The sequence below is a fragment of the Bidens hawaiensis genome, unplaced genomic scaffold (genome assembly GCF_021521415.1).
Source record: "Bidens hawaiensis isolate Kalapana, Puna unplaced genomic scaffold, B.hawaiensis_p1.1 tig00034593_1, whole genome shotgun sequence".
Taxonomy (NCBI): Eukaryota; Viridiplantae; Streptophyta; class Magnoliopsida; order Asterales; family Asteraceae; genus Bidens; species Bidens hawaiensis.
The window spans coordinates 203,532-223,784 of NW_027495973.1; the positions used below are offsets into that span (position 1 = coordinate 203,532).

Here is a 20,253-nt window from a genome sequence, read left to right on the forward strand (position 1 = left end):
AACGATCTTCAGTCGCTCCTGAATCCGCGGGAGGAAGATGGTCCTGCGCGGATGGGTACTCGTGCTCTGGACGAGAACGAGTTGCCCATCTTAGAGCAGACCGCGGGTCGGTTCGTGGAGGTTTACCCGCCAGGCCAAGAGATCCTGAGCCACCGACGGCCAGGTAAGCCTATCTTCTACCCTGAACCTCTCAATGCTGTGCCTGCTGCTGGAGTTCATGACATTTCTTCTTCTGAGGAATCCGCAGAAGGTCCTCCGCTGGTGCGGAAGAAAAAGGCTGCCGTCGGGAAAGGCAAGGAGAAGGTGGCCTCTACGGCCGACCCGGTAGTCCTATCTGACTCGGAGTCAGATAATGCAGAGGTGGCGGGGAAGCCCGGTGGTGAAGAGACCACCGTTCCGGAGGCTGCAGGTGTTACCTCCGGGGAGGCAGCGACGACGACGGTTACCGGTGTTAAGAGGCCGGCTCCATCGGGTTCGCCCCCGCTCGTCCGTGCGTTCAAGCTCAAGAGACCCCGTAAGTACCCCCATAATTCTTGTCTAGATTTGTTTCGAATAAATTTTTCTAACACTTTTGCTTGTGCAGGTGTGGATGTTGACGCATTCCAGGGTGGAGTTGGAGCAAGTGTTCCCCCGCCAATGACGGTAGGCTTGGTCAGCCTTCCCGAGGCGTCGACCCAGGCGTCTGCTTCCGCTGGTTCCAGCCTTCCTGAGGCTGTTCCAGCTGAGAAGGTGTCTCCGCCGGCCGTGAGTGCAATTTTTACAGCATCTTTCACGGAGCCGGCGGTTACTGTTGCTGAGGAGGCGGTGCCAACAACGGCTACCACAGCGGCTGCCACTATACCTGCGCCACCGGCACCGACGGCCGGACCATCAGGTACACGCCGGGCTTTCCGCCGATCTATGCCACCTTCCCGTCTGCCTGACCTGTTGGATGGATTTCCTTTAGGTTCAGGTGATGGGTTTGGCGGCTATCGGCCTGTTATTGACCCTACAGGTACGTAGGGTTCTTTTTTTCCCTTATATATTTTTATCATCTTTTCCTAACTGCCTTTGTTTGTTTTTTTTTTTTTTTTTTTTTTTTTTTTTTTTTTGCAGTGTCGGATTCCAATGAAGTGTATGTTCCAAGATGGAACATACGCCGAGGAACAACCCTTCGCACCCCTGTGGAGTGCGTGGACTGGGCCCGCCACGCTGCTCCTCCTGGTGCGTTGGGGGAAGCCATGGCTAGCTACCAAGAGGGTAGGCTAACCAATGAGCTTCGGGTTCTCCAGGCCCGGACGCAGCCCCGCGTCGAGTTGCTTTGTCGTGAAAACGACAAGTTAAAAGCAGCTCGCGCCAAAGATGTATCTGAAGCGCGGGCTCTTCGGGAGGAGAACCGGCAGTTGGCCGCTGCCGCAGCCGAGAAGGAGAAGGCATTCAAGGCCCTCGAGGTTGAAGTCCAGGCGCGACTCGAGGCCCGCTCCAAGGCTGCCCAAGCTGTGAATGAACAGCTTCGGCTGGCTAAGGAGACTGCGCGAAACTCAACTGAGAGGGCTGCCAAGGCTGAAGCTGTTGCTGAGCCGCTTCGCGAAGAGAATGAGCAGCTTAAATGCAAATTAAAAGCTCTTCAACATGCTCATGACGCCTTGGCAATGGAAGATGCCAAGAAGCTGCAAGAGATCCTTGACCAGAGGGGGGTGCTTGACCGCACTGAGAGGAAACTTCAAAGCGTCGAAGAAGCTGCCGCCAAGGAAATTCAACTTGCCAACCTTGATAAAAGCGGAGCTGAACGTGCTTACAAAGAAAGTCAAGCTACCCTCCAATGGCTGCTTCGAGAAGCGTTGCCTCAGGTATCCTCTTTTTCTTTACGCTTTCTGCTCGTAATTAGAAAATGTTCTAACTTTAATTCTTTTGTAGGTTGTGCGTCAGGTCCTTTCAGAGACCTCTTATGACGATGCGATGAGCGCAGCCCTCAACGCTTCTCATGAGGATGGGCAGAAGACTGGCTTCCTGCTTGGTCTAGGGTTTGCTGAGAGAGGCTTTCCGCCCTCCAACTTCCCTTTATTCAATGTTAACACTGAAGCTGCTTATGACCAAGCTGTGAACCAGTACGCTGCCTTCCCGCATCCAGTGGTGGAGAAGGTGAATGAAGCTGCTGCTGCTGATGATGGGCTAAACATCCTTAAGGCTTTCCTTGGGCAGCCGCGCTCTGATGGTGCTGGCCCAAGCGGAGGTGGCCCTGAAGCCTGATCCTGAAGATCCCTTCCCGCTGCTAGGATAGACTTAGCTTTGTATAGATTTCTTTTAGGCGGGTAGTTACCCGGCCACTGTTGTAATACATCATTGAAATATTAACCTTTTTGCGTATAAGACTGTTATTTCCTTCTTTGGGTTCCTTGCTTTATAAACTTATGACTTGCATACTTAGTTTAAATTAGCAATTTTCCAAGTGTTCAGAATAAGAACCTTTGAACGTGGTTGATAGTGGGTTAAAGTTTCGCTTCCTCCTTCGTGATTGTGCGGGTAGAACCGTCACTTGCACTTGGTAGGATGGCTAAGCTTTAACTTTTATCTAACCTGCGTGCTGGTTTTTCTTACTTTTTTAGGATAAGTTAACCTTTGAACGTGGTTGATAATAGGTGTGAAGTTTTGCTTCCTCTTTCGTGATTGTGCGGGTAGAACCGTCACTTGCACTTAGTAGGATGGCAGAACTTTACCCTTATCTGACCTGCGTGTAGGTTTCTCATCTTTTGAGGATAAGTTAATCTTTGAACGTGGTTGATAATAGGTGTGAAGTTTTGCTTCCTCTTTCGTGATTGTGCGGGTAGAACCGTCACTTGCACTTAGTAGGATGGCAAGACTTTACCCTTATCTGACCTGCGTGTAGGTTTTTCTCATCTTTTTAAGAATTTTGTTTTGAACCGTTCGACGCGCGGTTGTTGGTGCAGTTCCCTCGAATGATTCATGCGGGATAGACCGGCACTTTCATTTAATGGGATGAACTCCTTCAACTAACCTGCGTGAAGGTTTGCCACGTTATTGGGTTCGTGCGGGTAAGACCGCCTTCCCACGCAACGACTTCACGTGATATGAATGTCGTCCAGTGTTGGATAGTTTTAACCGTTCGACGCGCGGTTGTTGACAGGTTATTATTCAGTTTCCTTAATGATTCATGCGGATAGACCGGCACTTTCATTTTTGGGTGCTGAATTTTTTCCCCTTCAACTGACCTGCGTGAAGGTTTGTTACGTTATTGGGTTCGTGCGGGTAGGACCGCCTTCCCATGCAATGACTTTACGTAATTATGCGGTGAAAACCGGCATAATAGTGTCCAGAAAAGTATAAATGTAAAATCATCATCTTCGATGTTCTAGAGAGAATCATTTCCATTAGAAGTGGCTCTTGGCCTTTTCTTTACAAATTGGAATTGATTTACATGCAAACTGTGTAAATGAGCTCCCTTCCATGTTGTTTGGATGGGAGCGCCATCGAGCCGACACGCACCTGTTTCGGGATCTCGTTCTTTACGCAGCATGTAGTCTATTGAAGCTGATTTTTTATTCGTGTTTACCCCAGCCGTGGTTCCACACGCACCTGCCTGCCTGCTTAGCTTTTATTTCGCCACGAGGTGCGCGAGCGTCCCATCTCTGACGAATGTTTCGACCATGTCTTTTACGTCTATGCATTCTTCAGTGTTGTGGCCTTTTGTTCTGTGATAGTCACAGTACTTGCTCCGATCGGCATCGTGACGATGTCGGATTTCTGGAGGCTTTGGCCATGGGAGCTCTTCATTAGCAAATATGTCAGTGACGCTTTTGGTAAGTGGCGTCCATCTGGGGTTCCGGTGCGGCTTTACATTATCCCTTTCACCCAATCGGTGTTGTAAGCCGGATGAGGTGTCAAAGTTTACCCTTGACTGCCAAATGCCTTGCTTCCGTTTTTTGTTCAATCGGGCGGTGAGGACGTTGTCCTCTCTCGTCCTCTGGGTGTAAAGGTTTGTGTTCTGCGGAAGGTCTCTACCCAGTTGCTTCTCCGTTTCCGCATAGCGTTTGGCTGCTGTCATGATGCCATCCCATGTGGATGGCATTCCATCTTTACCCGTTAGGGTGCGGATAAGCTCTGGGTCTTGCGCGCCCTGGATGAAGGCTGCGCGAACAAGATCCTCGCTGATATTGCCCAAACTTAACTTCTTTGAGTTGAAGCGAGTGATGAAGTTTGGCAGAGATTCATCTTCTTCCCGTGTGCATTTGAGGATTGTCCATTGCTCCTCGGTATACTTTCGCTGCTGGCTGAAGTGTTGGCTAAACTTCTGCTGGAAGTCTGCCCAGTCGTAAATGTGGTTAACCGGTAAACGATCAAACCAAGCCCTAGCAGCCCCCACCAGCGTCATTTGGAACATGTAACACCACGTGGGTTCCGTCCAATTGCTAACGGTTGCCCCCGCTATGAACCTGTTCAAATGATCGTCTGGATCAGATAGGCCGTCATATGTGCCTATGTTAGGCATTTGTTTAGCACTTTTCGGGGCAATTGCTTCAGCAATGTCCCTTGCAAATTTGGACGTTCCTGCATTTGTAACGTTTGGTCTGAACGTTTTAGAGAAGTCTCGTGGACTTCCATCTATGCTTTTTGGTTTGAAGGCTTGTCCAAAATGCCTTTTTGGTTGGGTTTTCGTTTCTTTACGCTTCCCTTTTGCCTTATGACGAGGGTTCGCGTCGGAGTCGGATTCCTCCGAGTCATCCTCCCAGTATTCGAATTCGTCGGCCTGTTGCACGGAACGCAAGCGTTCGTTCAACTCAGCCTGGAATTCCTTTTGTTGTGCCTCCGCCCATGCCTTGACTTCGTCGAGAGTCTGGCGGGGGAGTCTTCGTTTTTCAAACTGGGTATCGGTGGATCCCAGTAGGCGGTCATTTACTGCACTTGCCCCTGCTTTAGTAAGTGGGGTAGTGTTCGTAAAATTTACTTCACTTGCTCCGGCTTCGGTAGCCGGAGTAGTGTTTGTAAAAACTGTGTTGCCGGTATTCCCCCCAATAGCTGGGGTTGTGGTTACCGGAATTTCTCTAACCATCTTTTGTATAAAGTTTTGAAAAAACTGGAGAAAATTGTAGTTCTAGCTTTATGCACGGATGGCGCCAATGAAGAAACACTAACCGGACCCCGGGCAGGTTACTGGTAACCTGGGGGTTGGAGAGATGTTTCCCACGAGGGGTTAGACCCTTGGAAGATGGTTCTTCTGATAACCTGCAAAACAGACACCGTGAGCTCGTCACTGAGAAGGGGGGGGTTCCTCCTTGTGACCACCCTCCGGCGTGAGAATCAGACTAGATTGCTCTTTAAATATAAATGTATATTAAGAGATTGCTAGAGCAGATATCAGGTATAATATGATGATAATGTAATAAGATATGATCATACAAGGTAAGATGAGATGGTCATACCATTTGTGGTATTTATAGCCGAAGGTAGGTTTCCAAGGGGTTTAGCCGGCCCAACACGCTACCAACTGTAACCTATGCACGTGCCCTGCCTGTGAGTGGTGGATAGGTAGCGGCTGACACAGAGCAGGCGTGTCGTGCACTCTTCCTCTTCTGCCAACTACAGGCTAGGCACGTGGTATGGCAGGAGTTGGTGGGTAGGCGGCGGCTATTGGTCACAGTGCTGTGGCGTGCTGTCTGCCATGCTGCTGTCAGTGAGCTGTCGCATCTCTGATCAGATCTTTTGTCCATACCTCGTCAGGTACAGTAAAAGATCCTTCAGTATACGGACTGGCTTATTTGGGCGGGAGTATTCCCCCTCCCGCCTCTGTGCGGGATTGCTCCCGGCTTGGCTCATTCCTTCAGGTGACACTGAACGATTGAGAGCTAAGTGCCTTGTGCGTGTAGCCATGCTGCGCGGGTGGCCTTCCCTCATGGCTTGTATCCGAGGCTGCGGGAACAGGCGGAGTCCTTCACCATGGGAGGCATTTCCTGCGGGACCAGCTTGCATACTGCGCGTAAGGACGTCACTTCTCTGAGCATGGTTGGTCCTGCGGATCCAGTTGGTCTCTGCGCAGACGTCCCTGTTTAAGGTGAGTCTTGCGGGTCCAACTGGGCTCTGCTGGGACCTACCTCTTCACTTGCATTGGAGATGGTCTAAAGCGAGTGAAGGATGAGGTCGACAAAGCTTAACTCAGACCCTTAGCATGTACATATCAATTAAAATGTAATATTAGGTTTACTTTTCCTGATTTCTAATTAGTTATAACCCTCATTTGGTTTTCAAGACATAACAATCTGTTCTATATATATCCAGTTTCAAGACCCTTGATCTTCATCAACGGAAACATCGTAGTGATATTGTCACCATCACCACCACCACAAAAACACATTAATACAACATGTGCTTGCGTCGTAGGAATCTACACAAATAACAATATAACATTTTAAATGAATGCTTACAGATGAAAAACTTAACTACATCAACATACCATTATTTTAGGTGGTTTAGAAGACTCCTTTGTATTTGTAAGAGGTTTATTTAATATTTTATAAAACTAGATAATTCGCAAGGGGAGAGGGGGGGGGGGGGGGGCTGCAAGTTTAACCACAAATTATAAACTCGCAATGGGGGCGGCGAGTTTAAAGAGAATATGATAAAACTTTTAAACTCTCAAGGGATGGCAACGAGATTTGAATATATCAAATATTACCCATGTTTTTATCCTAGCATATGTATGTTTCAAATAAGTTCACCAACATAATATATCACTACTCCCATTGTTGGAGCTAGAATTTTTTCCTATGGGTTCGGATTTTTTGGTGCTCGATTTTATCCGACGCCAAGTTTTCGGACCCAGACGGGTTGGGCCAGGTCAATCAGATAGATAAAATGCAATATCACTATTATAACAAAAGCACGCCGTCAACAATCAATAAATACAAAGTCATATTATATAAAACAGATATTATATATTATAATTGTTCTTTGCGCGCTTTCATGTTTTGAAAACGACTCATAACATCTTCAATCACGACTTAAAAAAACTCATTTTTAGTCTGGACTTTTATTTAAAATTTATTTAGGTATTATGTTTAAAAATGTTAACTGGTTATTATTGGTCCATTTATGAATAATTTTAGGTTTTTTTATAATCTATATATGAGTTATTATCGGTTCATTTATAATGTTTATTAGTAATTTTATAGTTATTTTAAAACTTTTTAAATTTATAAAAAAAATATTGGTTACCAATTTTTTTTCAAAATTAATGGGTTCGAATATCTTTTTAAAACGATACTAGTTTCACCCGTTAATTCGATACAATATGTTCTATATAAAATCAAAAAAAGACGGCCGAACCCGATGGGCACTATGTGGCTCCGCCACTGAATGCGCTTTTCTTAACTTGACCTATATTCATTCAATACCACGTGGGGAATGATTTGATATATAAAACATATGGAGGGAATAAAAAACATATGATTTGTGAATGAGTTGTAATATTCCTACTCTAAACATATGAATGGAATAAAAAATGGGTAATTTCAGAAGTGATTTGATGTATTCAAACCACGCTGCTCCCCCTTACGAATTTAAAAGTTTGGTAAGATTCTCTTAAAACCCGCTGCCCACCATTGCGAGTTTATAATTTGTGGTTAAACTCGCAGCCCCCTTACGAGTTAACCAGTTTTACAAAATATTAAATAAACCACCTTCAAATACAAAGGGTTATCCTAAACCACATAGAATTACAAAAAATTTCCATAACTTAAACTTTATTTGCCATTTGTATTCCTATAAGATCAAAAAAGTAATTTTATCAAATTTTACACGTATTACACACACCAATACCTACATGGATAAATACTTAATACATGAATAACTATATAAGTAAAAGTGAATAGATCATGAAGAGAATCAGAGATTAACAAAACATGACATGACCCACGAACCTTATAACTTGCATTGTCTCCATCAAAATAATTTTTCAGCATCATCCGGTCCACATAAGTACTTTACTATTTACCTTTCATATCGTGACAAAATTTTTTAGCATAGTCACCATCAAAATAATTATTTTCTTTTCGTACACCCAATGAATGATCTTTCCAACGTGTCCCAACATTTGGTTCAATGTTTATGAATTGGGGTAATTTTTCCAGGGTAATTATTTGTTTATTTATTATTATAAATAAGTCGAGCAAATCAAACAATGTAAAACAGTTTTAAGATATCAAACTTTGATTACAAGTTTTACCTGGAACTCCTTTCTCAAAACAGGAGAAAAACCAAGTGATCAAATGGTTTCTAGTTGAGAGAAATGGCCTTTTGTGTTTCTAGGTAGTCTGTCATTTCAAATGACGGATCCTAAGAATTTCCAAAGCTTGTCAGCTTTTATCAGACGACTTAGAAATTCTGAAGGTGTTCCGTCATTTGAAATGACAGAGCTAAAGTAAATAGTATACGATCCGTCATTTGAAAGGGCATATCTCAGTATTCCACCGATCACGTGCTAGAAAGTGCATACCCCTATATCTTTGTTAGGGTTACGCCACTAAAAATTGTGGATCTCTAATAACATGGTCACATACTTTGACTTGAGATCTGTCATTGCAAATGCCAAATGGACCAAAATTGTTTCACACATTGAATCATAAGTACCATATATTGACACAACTCATTTCATAGCAAAAAAAACCGGGCACAAGAGTACGCATCATAACTTATAAGTATAGCCCATATCTAGCAAACATTGCATCCCATCGATCGAGTAGATTTAGACGGATGCTTACAAATGAAAAACTTAACTACATCATCTAAATAAGAACATACTTATACCCCTATAACTTAACCTTTTTCGCCATTTGTAAGCCTCCTTTTACGGAGAAGGTGCAAGGAGTTCTTGCCTGGTAGCAAATATACGACGTGATCGATGTCTGGTATGATCATGCTTTTATAATAACCCTTCACTTCACATTATTCATTTTTCTGCGTGTTTGGGTACAAGACGTTGGACCAATTCTGGAGAGGCATGAGCTAGCTCTGTACCAGCATTAAGTATCGTTTATTAAGAATCGTCCTCATTTAATCAAAAAATATATTATTGCAATCGTACGCAACAAATAAGTTATTTATAAAAAAAAATCTACCTGGTTTCTAAATGTTAACATTTTTTTTCATATTTCTTTATAATTACTGATGAAGAATAATATAACTATTGTACCTTGTGGTGTGAAGTTAAATAGGGGAGGAAGGGGTTTTCCGCTTGGTAAAGTTGTGTTTGGATCTCTTAAATCATCAAAGAACGGATGGGCACACGCCTCCAACTGAAAAACATTATAATCATCAAGATCCCGGTTTATTTTCATATTATAAAAGGCTAAAGATGTATAAAAAATCCCTAAATCATAATTTTTTATTTATCGACATGAGAAACAAGTAATGAGGTTCACTTACAGCACTACATCGCAGCTTTGGTGAATATTGAAGTAAACGTGAGACAAGATCAACCGCTTCGGGTGGCATTCGCTTCTGAAAAATCTGAAAAAAGAATGTGCAAATATAAATTTATATGTTGGAATGAATATATTAAATAATCACACATACAAAAATGTATTCCAATACAAAATAATTGATTGTTAATTAACCTTATGCCATGGATGAGCCTTGATTTGTGGAAACTTAAATTCCGTGTAATGTGGATTCATGCACTTGATTTCCTCTCTTGTTGGTGTTCCCAGAATCTAAATTAGAACAAATAAAAAAAAGAGTGTCAATAAAAATTCAAAATATGATTTTACAGCAGCAAAAGTTGTAAATAAACATACCTTGATAATCTCCACCAGCTGATCTACACCGTTTTCACCAGGAAAAAGAGGCTGTAAATGTTACAAATCATATAAATCAGCAAATTCTTTATTTATTTATTTATGCTATAATCTAACATTTTTAACAAAAAACAGATGTAACGGCCCATAACCAGAGTGTCTAAAATCATGTCAAGAAAATAAATCTTTACCAAATCAAAATGAAATAGGCCTGTAAACGAACTGAACAAACATGAACGGGGCATGCTTATGTTCGTTCATTTAATTTCACGGAAAAAATGATCGAACATGAACAATTAAATGAATGAATTTTCTTGTTCATGTCCATGCGTTGAGTGCGTTCGTGTTCGTTTATGTCTGTTCATTAATAGTACAGACGGTTCAGGAATGTAAAAGAACACAAACGAACAAACATCACTTAACATAGACAAATAGACATCTATATGTTGGACCTAAAAGTTTAATAAGACTAGACTAAATTGTAATTGTCGATATTTTAATTTCATAAAACTATAATAAACTGTAATGGGCTTAAAAAATATTGAAGTATATGTAAACAACCGAACACAAACAAATAAACATAAATGAACAAGCAAGACATGTGTTCGTGTTACTAAATGAACAAAAGAATTTTTCATGTCCGTTTGTTTATTAAATAAACGAACTTCCTACCCAACAGTTCACTAAACGCTCGGTTCGTCTATAGGCTTAAAACGAAATCTCATAAAGACAAGAAAACAAACATAAAATAGTCACATACGTGTCCCAATAGTAACTCAGCCAAAACACAACCAGCAGACCACATATCTATTGCATTGGTGTATTCTGTTGCTCCAAATATCAATTCAGGAGCCCTATAATATCTTGAACAAATATATGAAATATTCGGTTCACCAGGCACCTATAATGAAAACAAATAAAGCTCAAAACTTGACAACTAATTGGCAAAAGAAATTAATGAGTGTCTTACCAGCATCTTTGCACTCCCAAAATCGCATAGTTTCAGCTGATGAGTGTGTGGATTAACCTGCAAATCAAGATCCCAATTTAATGTATAAACTTTACAAAAAATGAGAAGCAATGTTATTAGCAGGGTTATTTACGTATTAAAGATCTCACCAACAAATTTTGTGGCTTTATATCACGATGGCATACACCAATCACATTGTGAATGTAGTTAAGTGCCCGACAGATCTGAACCAAGATGAATAATTAAGTCAATTAAGATGCAAATTAGTAAAAGTAGAAGATGTCAATGAGTACAAGATTCACCTGATACGTGTACAGCTGTACGTATAAAAGAGGTATGTGCTGAGTCATCCTACTGTAATGCCTCGACACGCGATACACTGTTTCAGGTATGTATTCTAGCACAACGTTTAGGTACACTTCGTTCTTTTCAGTTGTTGAATAGAAACAGTTTTTCAAGGGAACAATGTTTGGATGATCAAGTAAACGCATGATTTGAAGCTCTCTGTTTTTGTATCGTTTATCCTGTAGCACTTTCTTTATAGCAACAGACTCACCGGTTTCAAGACATTTAGCCTATAAAAGAACAGTGGTTTATTCACTAAAACATTACCAATATCTTTGAGCACAGACGTACGTATTAGTAAAATAAAAAATTAAAATCATATCCTGGTACCTCAAAAACTACGCCGAAGGAACCGGTGCCAACTACACGCTCCGCCATGTAAGATAAAGTCTAGACCAAAATAGATTCAATGATGCAAATCCATTTACTAAACATATCCAACAAAATTGCTATTAACTTAGAATAATTACCTGCTTTGGTTGTCCATTTCGACCACCAACAGAAGTCACTATTATCTGGCCTTTTTCTGTCCCGCTCCCATTGACAACGGTAGCCTCAACTTCCTATATTACAACTTACAATTTTAATCAAAAACATATTCAAAATTATACAGCATTCAATTCAATATGTACCTTGTCTTCAGATTTATCTTCCTTGATTTTCATTTCGTTCATTTCTTTCGGAAGCTCATCATAATCAGCCTTTTCAGGTTTAGATGTGGAAGTTGCATTGGATGTGCTTGCAGCCATATCTGTGGATGCAGCTTCCATATGCAACTCTACAGTTTCGGTACTCTTCTCTACTGATTGTGGCTCTGGTTCACCACTAACATGTGATTCAACCTCTTGCTCAACTTTTACTCTCTTAATGCTGGAATCTCCACCCTACAAAATAAAAGTAAATAATAAGAACGCGAACACGCGTACATCTAGGGCTGAATAAGGCCTTGTTCATGATCGTCCGTTAAGCTTCTAACGGACAGGCAAACGGTTCACGAAAAACTAATCGGACGAAATCTGCTGTTTATGTTTGTTCATTAAGAAAATGAACTTGTTCATAAACGGTTCACGAACACAAATGAACAAAAACAGTGTTTTGTTGATTTGGCTAACCGAAAATGGTCAGTGTCAATTTTACATATGACACTGATATTAATTAAATAGTTAAATCTATATGATAAGATTTGAAAAGGCATTAAAACATATCAAAACCTTTAATGAACAAACATAAACAAAAGCCATTAAAAACATAAACGGACGTAAACAAACACACTATCGAACGTTCACAAACATAATTGAACAAACTTGGCCTTTGTTCATGTCCGTTCATTTATTAAACAAGCGAACACAAACAAACAAACATAAATGAACCTAACGTTCGGTTCATATACAGCATTACGCACATCTGCATTTCGATAACTCCTCAAGTCAAACAATACTAGCATGACGTCAATACAAATCAGTAGATACTAGGGGTGGCAAATGTGACCCATTAGGGTTATTACCGGTTTAAGTAAAATGTATAATGGGTGAGAATCTAAAAAAAAAAAAAGAGTAAAAGCGTTAAGTTAATGCATCATAAATCACATGAACAAACACAAATTCTCTAAACTAATTAACTTAACAGTGCCTCAAAACTTTCAACTACTCTATCATTTAAATATAATAATCGGTTTAAGTAAAATGTATAATAGGTTAAAATGGGTTGAGATCAAAACCCCTCAAAAACCATAGCTCAAAATATGAATTTAAAAAAAAAAAAGGAGTAAAAGCGTTCAGTTAATGCATCATAAATCACATGAATAAACACAAATCCTCTAAAGTCTAAACTAATGAACTTAACACTAACTCAAAACTTTCAACTATCATTTAAATAAAATATACTAATGAATGAAACACAACCCAAATCAATAAAACACCCACCGGATCTGAAACAGAAGATCTTCCAGAAGCAATACTCTTCAACCGACGCATCATCACATTCATTATTATGTTTCATATAACATAAGTTAGTTCAAAACACTAAATTCACTTTCTCTCTCTAAATCTATCTAAGGGTTTCTCTCTCTAGACTTGATCTCAAAGACTCTCTTTCTGTTTCTGGTCAAAGGTGTGAAGAAGGTAATCATTCATTGTTTGCCTCTTTATGTACGCTAGTCAAACTTTGATTACAACCGTTGGATATAATGATCTGACGGCTGAGAGTGAAGGTAGCATTGGATGCTATGAAACAGGTTTCAAAGTAATGCCCTTCGTATTTCAGGGGCCCACCGCCCTCTGTTTATTTTCGTTTCTGCTCCTTATACTATTTTGAAAGTTTAACGATTGTATTGTTAAAGCTGGTTAAAATATTTGACTACTAAGTTATTAACCCGTGTACGACACGGGTGGAAATATTGAAATTTTCGAACAACCACATGTCATTTGAAAAGACAACATAAGTTGTTATATGTTATTCGGGACGAAAGCATACTTTAAGTTGTAAATAATATTGGTACGAAAATCAATGATTGTGAAATACAAAGACAAACCCAAACAACATTCAAATTACAATATTTGAAAACATAATCAAAAGTTAAAAATTTAAAATTCATAAGCTACTTTTTAGATTGTATACATAAAAAGTTAATACTTACATAAACTTAATATACACCTAAATTAAAAAACCAAACGAAGACATGAACATGTTATCATCATATTAGCCCCACCATCAACTTCTTCGACATTTTATTAAAAAAAAGTCATTTTGCTTCACAATATAAAAAACAAAATAAATCATAGCTTCCTGAGTAAATATACAACTAAAGTATTAAGGTATTATGAGTTTCATTTCAACATTAATAAATAAATAAAGGTATATTTTATTATAAGTTATTTTGTAATTAAACTTTTGTTTTATTTCGATTCAAAGACATTTTAGTTAAATGTTTTAAGTTAAATCGAACCAATAAGTTTTTTTTTTCTACTAATTTCACTAATTAAGTATAACTAAAATAATATAGAGATAATTAAAATTAAACCGGTTAATTTTAATTTTATTACATAGAAGTTATTCCCAAATTATAATTTTATTAAAGTGATTGCAATCTGCAATTATTTATGTTTCAAACTATTTAACATCATTAGCTTATTTAAAATTAATTTCATTATATAATTCTTTTTTCAATTGTATACAATAATCTTGACATTTATGCGTAATTAAAAATTGTTCAAATATAAAATATGGAAACTTTGTTGAGATTGGAGACTATTAAAAACTACAAAAGAGTTGTCAAAGTCGATTCTTAAAAACAGAAATAAATAAATGTATAAATGATTGGAATGTATCATTAAAATTAAAGATGATGATTATTTAGCATAAATAATCAATTATAGTGAATATCTAAGATTATATGTGTGAATGCCAAGACGATTACAAGTAAACTAATAACCCACAACATTCGTCTCATTTATCCAAACAGTATAAACTTTGAAATGAATGATAAACTTTGTATTGCGAATCTCTTGGACTTGGTTGCTACAAATTCGAATTACTTCTAACAAATGTCAAACTAGAAAAAAAAATATATATATATACATAGTTAGTAACTTACCATCAAGAAAAAAAATCAACTTTTTTAATTAAAATGTCTAACTATTAGGCCGAGTGTAGTGGGGCGTCGGATTGGGCGAAAAGGGGTGAAGAGGGGCGAGAACACCCCCCCCCCCGGCGATATGTGGGGGAAAAGGGGCGGGGGCGGGGTTAGTTTGTCGCCTGGTTTGTGTGAAAAATAATAATATTTTATTATTATTACCGTTGTCAAACGGTCAAATATAAAAAAAATTATTTAATTTATACAATATATATATACACACACACATACACCAGACTTCTTCATTTTATATCCATTTTATACACAAATCATACCCAAATTCTTACAAAAAATTAACAAAATGAATCCTAGAAACAACCCCAACCAACCGAACTACCAATTCCCTGGTTTCGGTCAAACGTATGGTTCGCAATCGAGCCAACTGAACCAACCGAACTTACAATGGAACCCGATGAACCCGAACCAACCGAGCTATCCGTATCAATTTTCCGACCCGAACCTAAACATGTATGCCAATTATCTCAGCCCCCAAAACACAATGCCGGCGTTCGGGTCTACACCACCGGAGTCGGAGCCGGTTACGGTACCGGATACGCAAACGTCACGGGCCTCCGGTTCAAGCAAAAAGCCGACCCGGAAACACAAAAAACAACAACCGGGGGAGTCGATGGCGCAACGTGATCCATACAAGCATTGAAGCGAGGAGGAGGCGGCCCTTGCAAGGGCTTGGATCGTCATTTCGGAGGATCCCAACGTCGGTAAGTTTTTTAATATTAAGTATTTATTAAAAATGTATTTAGTGTTTATTAAAATGTATACTAATTGTGACAAATAATTTTAATTTGTAGCTAACTTTCAAGCCACCAGGGTGTTTTAGAAGAAAGTATTTGAAGCTTGGCTCGAGATAACCAATAAACCCGAAGACTACCCGGGAAAAGAAGCGGTTCAAGCCCACTGGAAGGGCTTAACGACGATTGTCAAAAATTTGCCGGCATATTTAATCGGTTGCAGGGGCCCAGTTGGCGTAGCGGGCATAACGACGTCGACATTATAAATCAAGCCTTGAGCGACTTTTGAGCTCAGGGCCAAACTTTTGAGCGGCCCGGTAAACCGTTCAAGTATTTGAATTGTTGGAAAAAACTACGCGATTGCGCGAAATGGGCCGGGGCACCAACCGTTCCCGTCGCCCGACGAGCCGGCTCATCCCGACAATCAAAAAGGTCAAAGACATCGTCGTCGACAAATCCGAGCACACCAAACACACCCTCCGATGCTCGTAGCTTCTTCATGGACGACACGGTTAATTTAGCCGAAGATTTTAATATACCCGACGACGATGAGGTAGAGGAGTTGCCTCGACCACGCGGGAGATCGAGGAAAAATAAGGGGGAAGGTTCGTCGTCAACACGATTCAATACGGAGCCCGTTGAAATAAACAAGTTGGTCGGTCGTTTGGAAACAAATGCCACCGTAATTGGAGCCGACCTTCGAGCATCCAACAAACAACAAGAAAAGCTGAACCAGACGTTCGAATTAAAACAAATGAAAGACGACTACGAATCCCTCAAAGCGGAGGGGTTTCACGAGGATGCCGCATTATTGTTTCAACGCCGACGTGAAAAAATGCGCGAATATTACAAATATTAGTTTCTTTTTTTTAGTTATGTTTTTTTTATTTTTTTCTTTAGTTACGTTTTTTAATATTTTAGTTATGTATTTTTTTTAGGTATGTTTTTTTTGTATTTCTTTTTAATTTTAATGCATTTTTATTTAATTATTTAAATAAATTAGTTTTTATTTAATTAGTTTAATTATAAATAGAAAATAATAAAAAAGACACTGTGGGCCCAACTTGTAGCCCCTACACCATTACACCCAAAAACAAATTTCCACTCCATGCTGACTGGGCGCCACGTGTCACAATTCGCCCCCAATTGTAGCCCCTCCACTACACATAGCCTTAACTTTAAAAGGTCATATTTGTTTCGGTAAATTATACATATTTTAACACTTTCTTTTGAGTTAGTTTTTCGTTATGACTGGCTCGTATTTGAATTTTGTTAGTTTAAAGAGACAATGAGTTATGATTATAAAATGATTATCGAAAATATGTGTGGTTTATTTCGAGCATGCATCTTGACATTTAAACATAATTATAAATTGGTCAAATAAAAAAAAATGAACCCATAACTAACTAAAACACGTAAAACTCATTAATAATAATAATGAATATTTAGAATAATAAAATAATTCTAAAATAAATTAAAATATATACAATCAATTCTATTAAATGATTAATAATTACTATTAACTAATTTATATTATTCTGCATTTATTATTACGTAAGTATTTTAGTTTAATTGACATTAAACATTATTTTAATATATAGGCTTAATTATCAGAATTGTCTATTAAATCAAATATTCGGAGATTCAATATATGATACAACATAATAAAATATATTGTATATCTTAAACTAAAAAATTTATATTTCTGTTTGTCTATCATTATCTTATATTATACAGGAATATTATATTATCCCTTCTTTAATAAACATCATTTTAATAAAGAAATATAGTATATACATAGGCTTAATTAATTGTATTATATCCCGTATAATAAACATCCTTTGAAGTTAGTTTATACATTTATTTTTAATTAATTGACCCTATTAAAATTTTAAATTTCATATCCCGTCTCTAGTAAAAAATTATTTTAATATATAGGCTTAATTAGTATACATTATTTTTTTATAAATCTAAACAAAGTTATATTCTAGGCTTAATTATTTATGTTATTGTTAATTGGGTCTAATTTTAGATGTATGAGAATTGACAATTCATACCAGTTACCAAAATTTATTTAATTGATATGATTAATTATATTAATGATGATAAATATCAATTACTAACTTATTCTTGTACATTACTAATTTTATGCTCTAGCTTAAAATATGGTGTATATTTAAACATGTCAATTTTAATTATATTGTAATTAATCGTGTTTAAAACATTATATCACCTAACCTAACTAAAATATAAGAATCTTTATAAAAACGTAAATACATTAATTAATTAACAATAATAGTTTATTGGTTGCCTTAATTAAAACACGGTAATTAAAAATTTATAATAAAAACATATTAAATTGGTCAAATATATTAAAGATTCTATAATGTACGTGAGCACCGGATTATTAACTGTATAACCTATTTTTGTAAACTTCATATAAGTGGTCAAGAATTCGAATTTCAAAATGGTTCAAATAAATAATTTTTATTATTCACTTAAGGAATTTAGTTGAAATTGACATTAAATTCACAATAACTTGAAATATTTAGAAGAAAATAATATTTATTTTATTTAATGCATGAATATTGAATAATCATGAAATGAGTTTATACTTATGGATGGTATTCAAAAAAATAAAAAGGGTTGAAAAAAATTAGTCAAATTAGGAATGAGAATTATGTTTAAATATGTATATTTTATTTAAACCTATTCAATATAAATGGTAAAATTGAGTCAAATCGTTAATTTATTCAAATTGTTGTTATTTAAACATATTCAATATAATCAAATATATAAATGTTATTTAAACCTATTCAATATAATTGGACTTTGACTAACAACAATATAAGATTGATTATCTTACTATAGATAATTTAATGTATTATAGAATAATCAACTAAATTTCATTTAAGGATTATATAATAATAAATTGAATACATAAATTGTGAAAAATAAATAAATACATGAATACTAACATAAATATAAATCAATATTAAACAAAAATAAAAGACATCTTATCAAACAATTCTCAATCCATGAAATTAGCTATACTAAGTTGGGGACAATAACCTGAAATGATAAAATTAAATATTAATATTAATATCACGTAATAAATATATTACAAATTATGGAAGATTTGAATCATGTGAGAAAATGTAAAATTTATGTTAACTTACAACCGGAAAATTTGAATCGCGTTACCGGAAAACGAAATAGTGAATCTCTCCATTGAATCTTCGATTTTGATATGTAATCTAAAAAGATTATAAGAAAAAACCATATAATTATTAATATAATTACAAACAAAAACGAAAAATTATCAGTTTAATCTTGGATTTTGATATAGAATCTAAATATATTATAACAAAGTAATATAAAAATTAAAATATATATAAAACCTTACCGGAAAACGTTACCGGAAAACCGTAATAACTTCAACATATCAATTCAATCTTGGATTTTGATTTACAACCTAAAGAGATTATAAAAAATTTATATAACAATTAAAATAAATATAAAACATTACCGGAAACAATAGAACATTACCGGAAAAACGTATAACAAAATTGGCCATTACCAGAATATAGGAGACGGTTGAGGAATAAGCCGAAAGAGAGAGAGAGAGAGAGAGATTAAAATGGTTAGGGATTTTTATCTTGAGATTTATATAATGTAAATGAGATAATTTAGTAAGTTTTTGAATTATTATAATGATTAGAATAATTAAATTAGACTAATTAATATCATAATTACATTAATAAGTTAGTTATGATTTTTGACCAGATTTTAAAAATTTTCAATAATTATTAATAATCATTGATTGTCTAGTATTTTAATTTATTTTATTCACATGAATTATTAATAATCATTGATTGTCTAGTGTTTTAATTTATTCACATGAATTATTAATAAAAGTACTCAACATAATATAATTAATCAACATTTAAATAATTAAGTAATTCATATAAGGTGTGGAAAAATAAGTTACTAATTTGGTTTTAATATAATTGAACACTAATTATCAATTACAATATTATCAATTAGAATATTTAAAATGAAAATCAACACCATATATTTTAAATCAATAATTGCTCAATTTAGAATCAGTCAATCGGCCAACATCCGTATTTATAGTAAACCTTAAGGATGCTTAATCAAATGATATACGAAAATTAATTAATATATTCAAATTCCGTAATTAAAGAATTCCTTAATTAAAGGGGTGATTTATTCCTAATTTACATAAATTGTTTACAAATCAGAATTTATACTCTAGTGGTTCAAATTTGTATGAGTCAATCGGTTAATCTATATGAAGATATAATAATTAATTTAGAATGAGTCAATCGGTCAACATTCTTATTTATAGTAAACCTTAAGGATGCTTAATCAAATATTTAATACTTAATCAAATAATATACAATAATTAATTAAAATATAGAAATTCCGTAATTAAAGAATTCCTTAATCAAATGGGTGATTCATTCCTAAATTTTCATATTTGTATGAGTCAATCGGTGAACTTCATAAATTTTCAGAAATATAATAGTATAACCAATTATACTAAAGTTATATCCGTAATCTCTGTATATTGAATCCTATTGATGAAATATCAATTAATTATATAAATTATCTATTATCTAAAATACATTAAACCTGGTGGGAAGCATAAATTTGTGAATGAAATCAATCAAAATTAAAAAAATAAAATTAGTTTTAAAAGATAATTATAGTTATAGTATAAAGAAATCGTATTATAAAAGTAAAAGA

At 36.4% G+C, this 20,253-nt stretch overlaps 1 protein-coding gene across 1 annotated transcript; it reads right to left on the reverse strand.

Moving 5' to 3' along the window:
- Positions 1–8,610: 8,610 nt before the first annotated feature.
- LOC143586261 (shaggy-related protein kinase epsilon-like) lies at positions 8,611–13,139 on the reverse strand. The gene is made up of 13 exons (XM_077067845.1): positions 13,023–13,139; positions 11,733–11,984; positions 11,571–11,663; positions 11,431–11,490; positions 11,058–11,330; positions 10,905–10,979; positions 10,756–10,812; positions 10,546–10,686; positions 9,786–9,836; positions 9,606–9,701; positions 9,415–9,498; positions 9,182–9,284; positions 8,611–9,000 (listed from the first exon to the last, which is right to left on the reverse strand). Exons 1-13 carry the CDS (start codon positions 13,083–13,085, stop codon positions 8,939–8,941), a joined length of 1,410 nt encoding a protein of 469 aa, XP_076923960.1. The 5' UTR covers positions 13,086–13,139; the 3' UTR covers positions 8,611–8,938.
- Positions 13,140–20,253: the final 7,114 nt, after the last annotated feature.

Coding starts and splice junctions, on each gene's coding strand:
- LOC143586261 (XM_077067845.1), bottom strand. CDS start 13,085: ATGAATGTGATGATGCGTCGGTTGAAGAGTATTGCTTCTGGAAGATCT. Junction 9,837..10,545: donor CTGAGTTACTATTGGGACAC/GTATGTGACTAT, acceptor TAACATTTACAG/CCTCTTTTTCCTGGTGAAAA. Junction 9,702..9,785: donor AGCTGGTGGAGATTATCAAG/GTATGTTTATTT, acceptor GTTCTAATTTAG/ATTCTGGGAACACCAACAAG.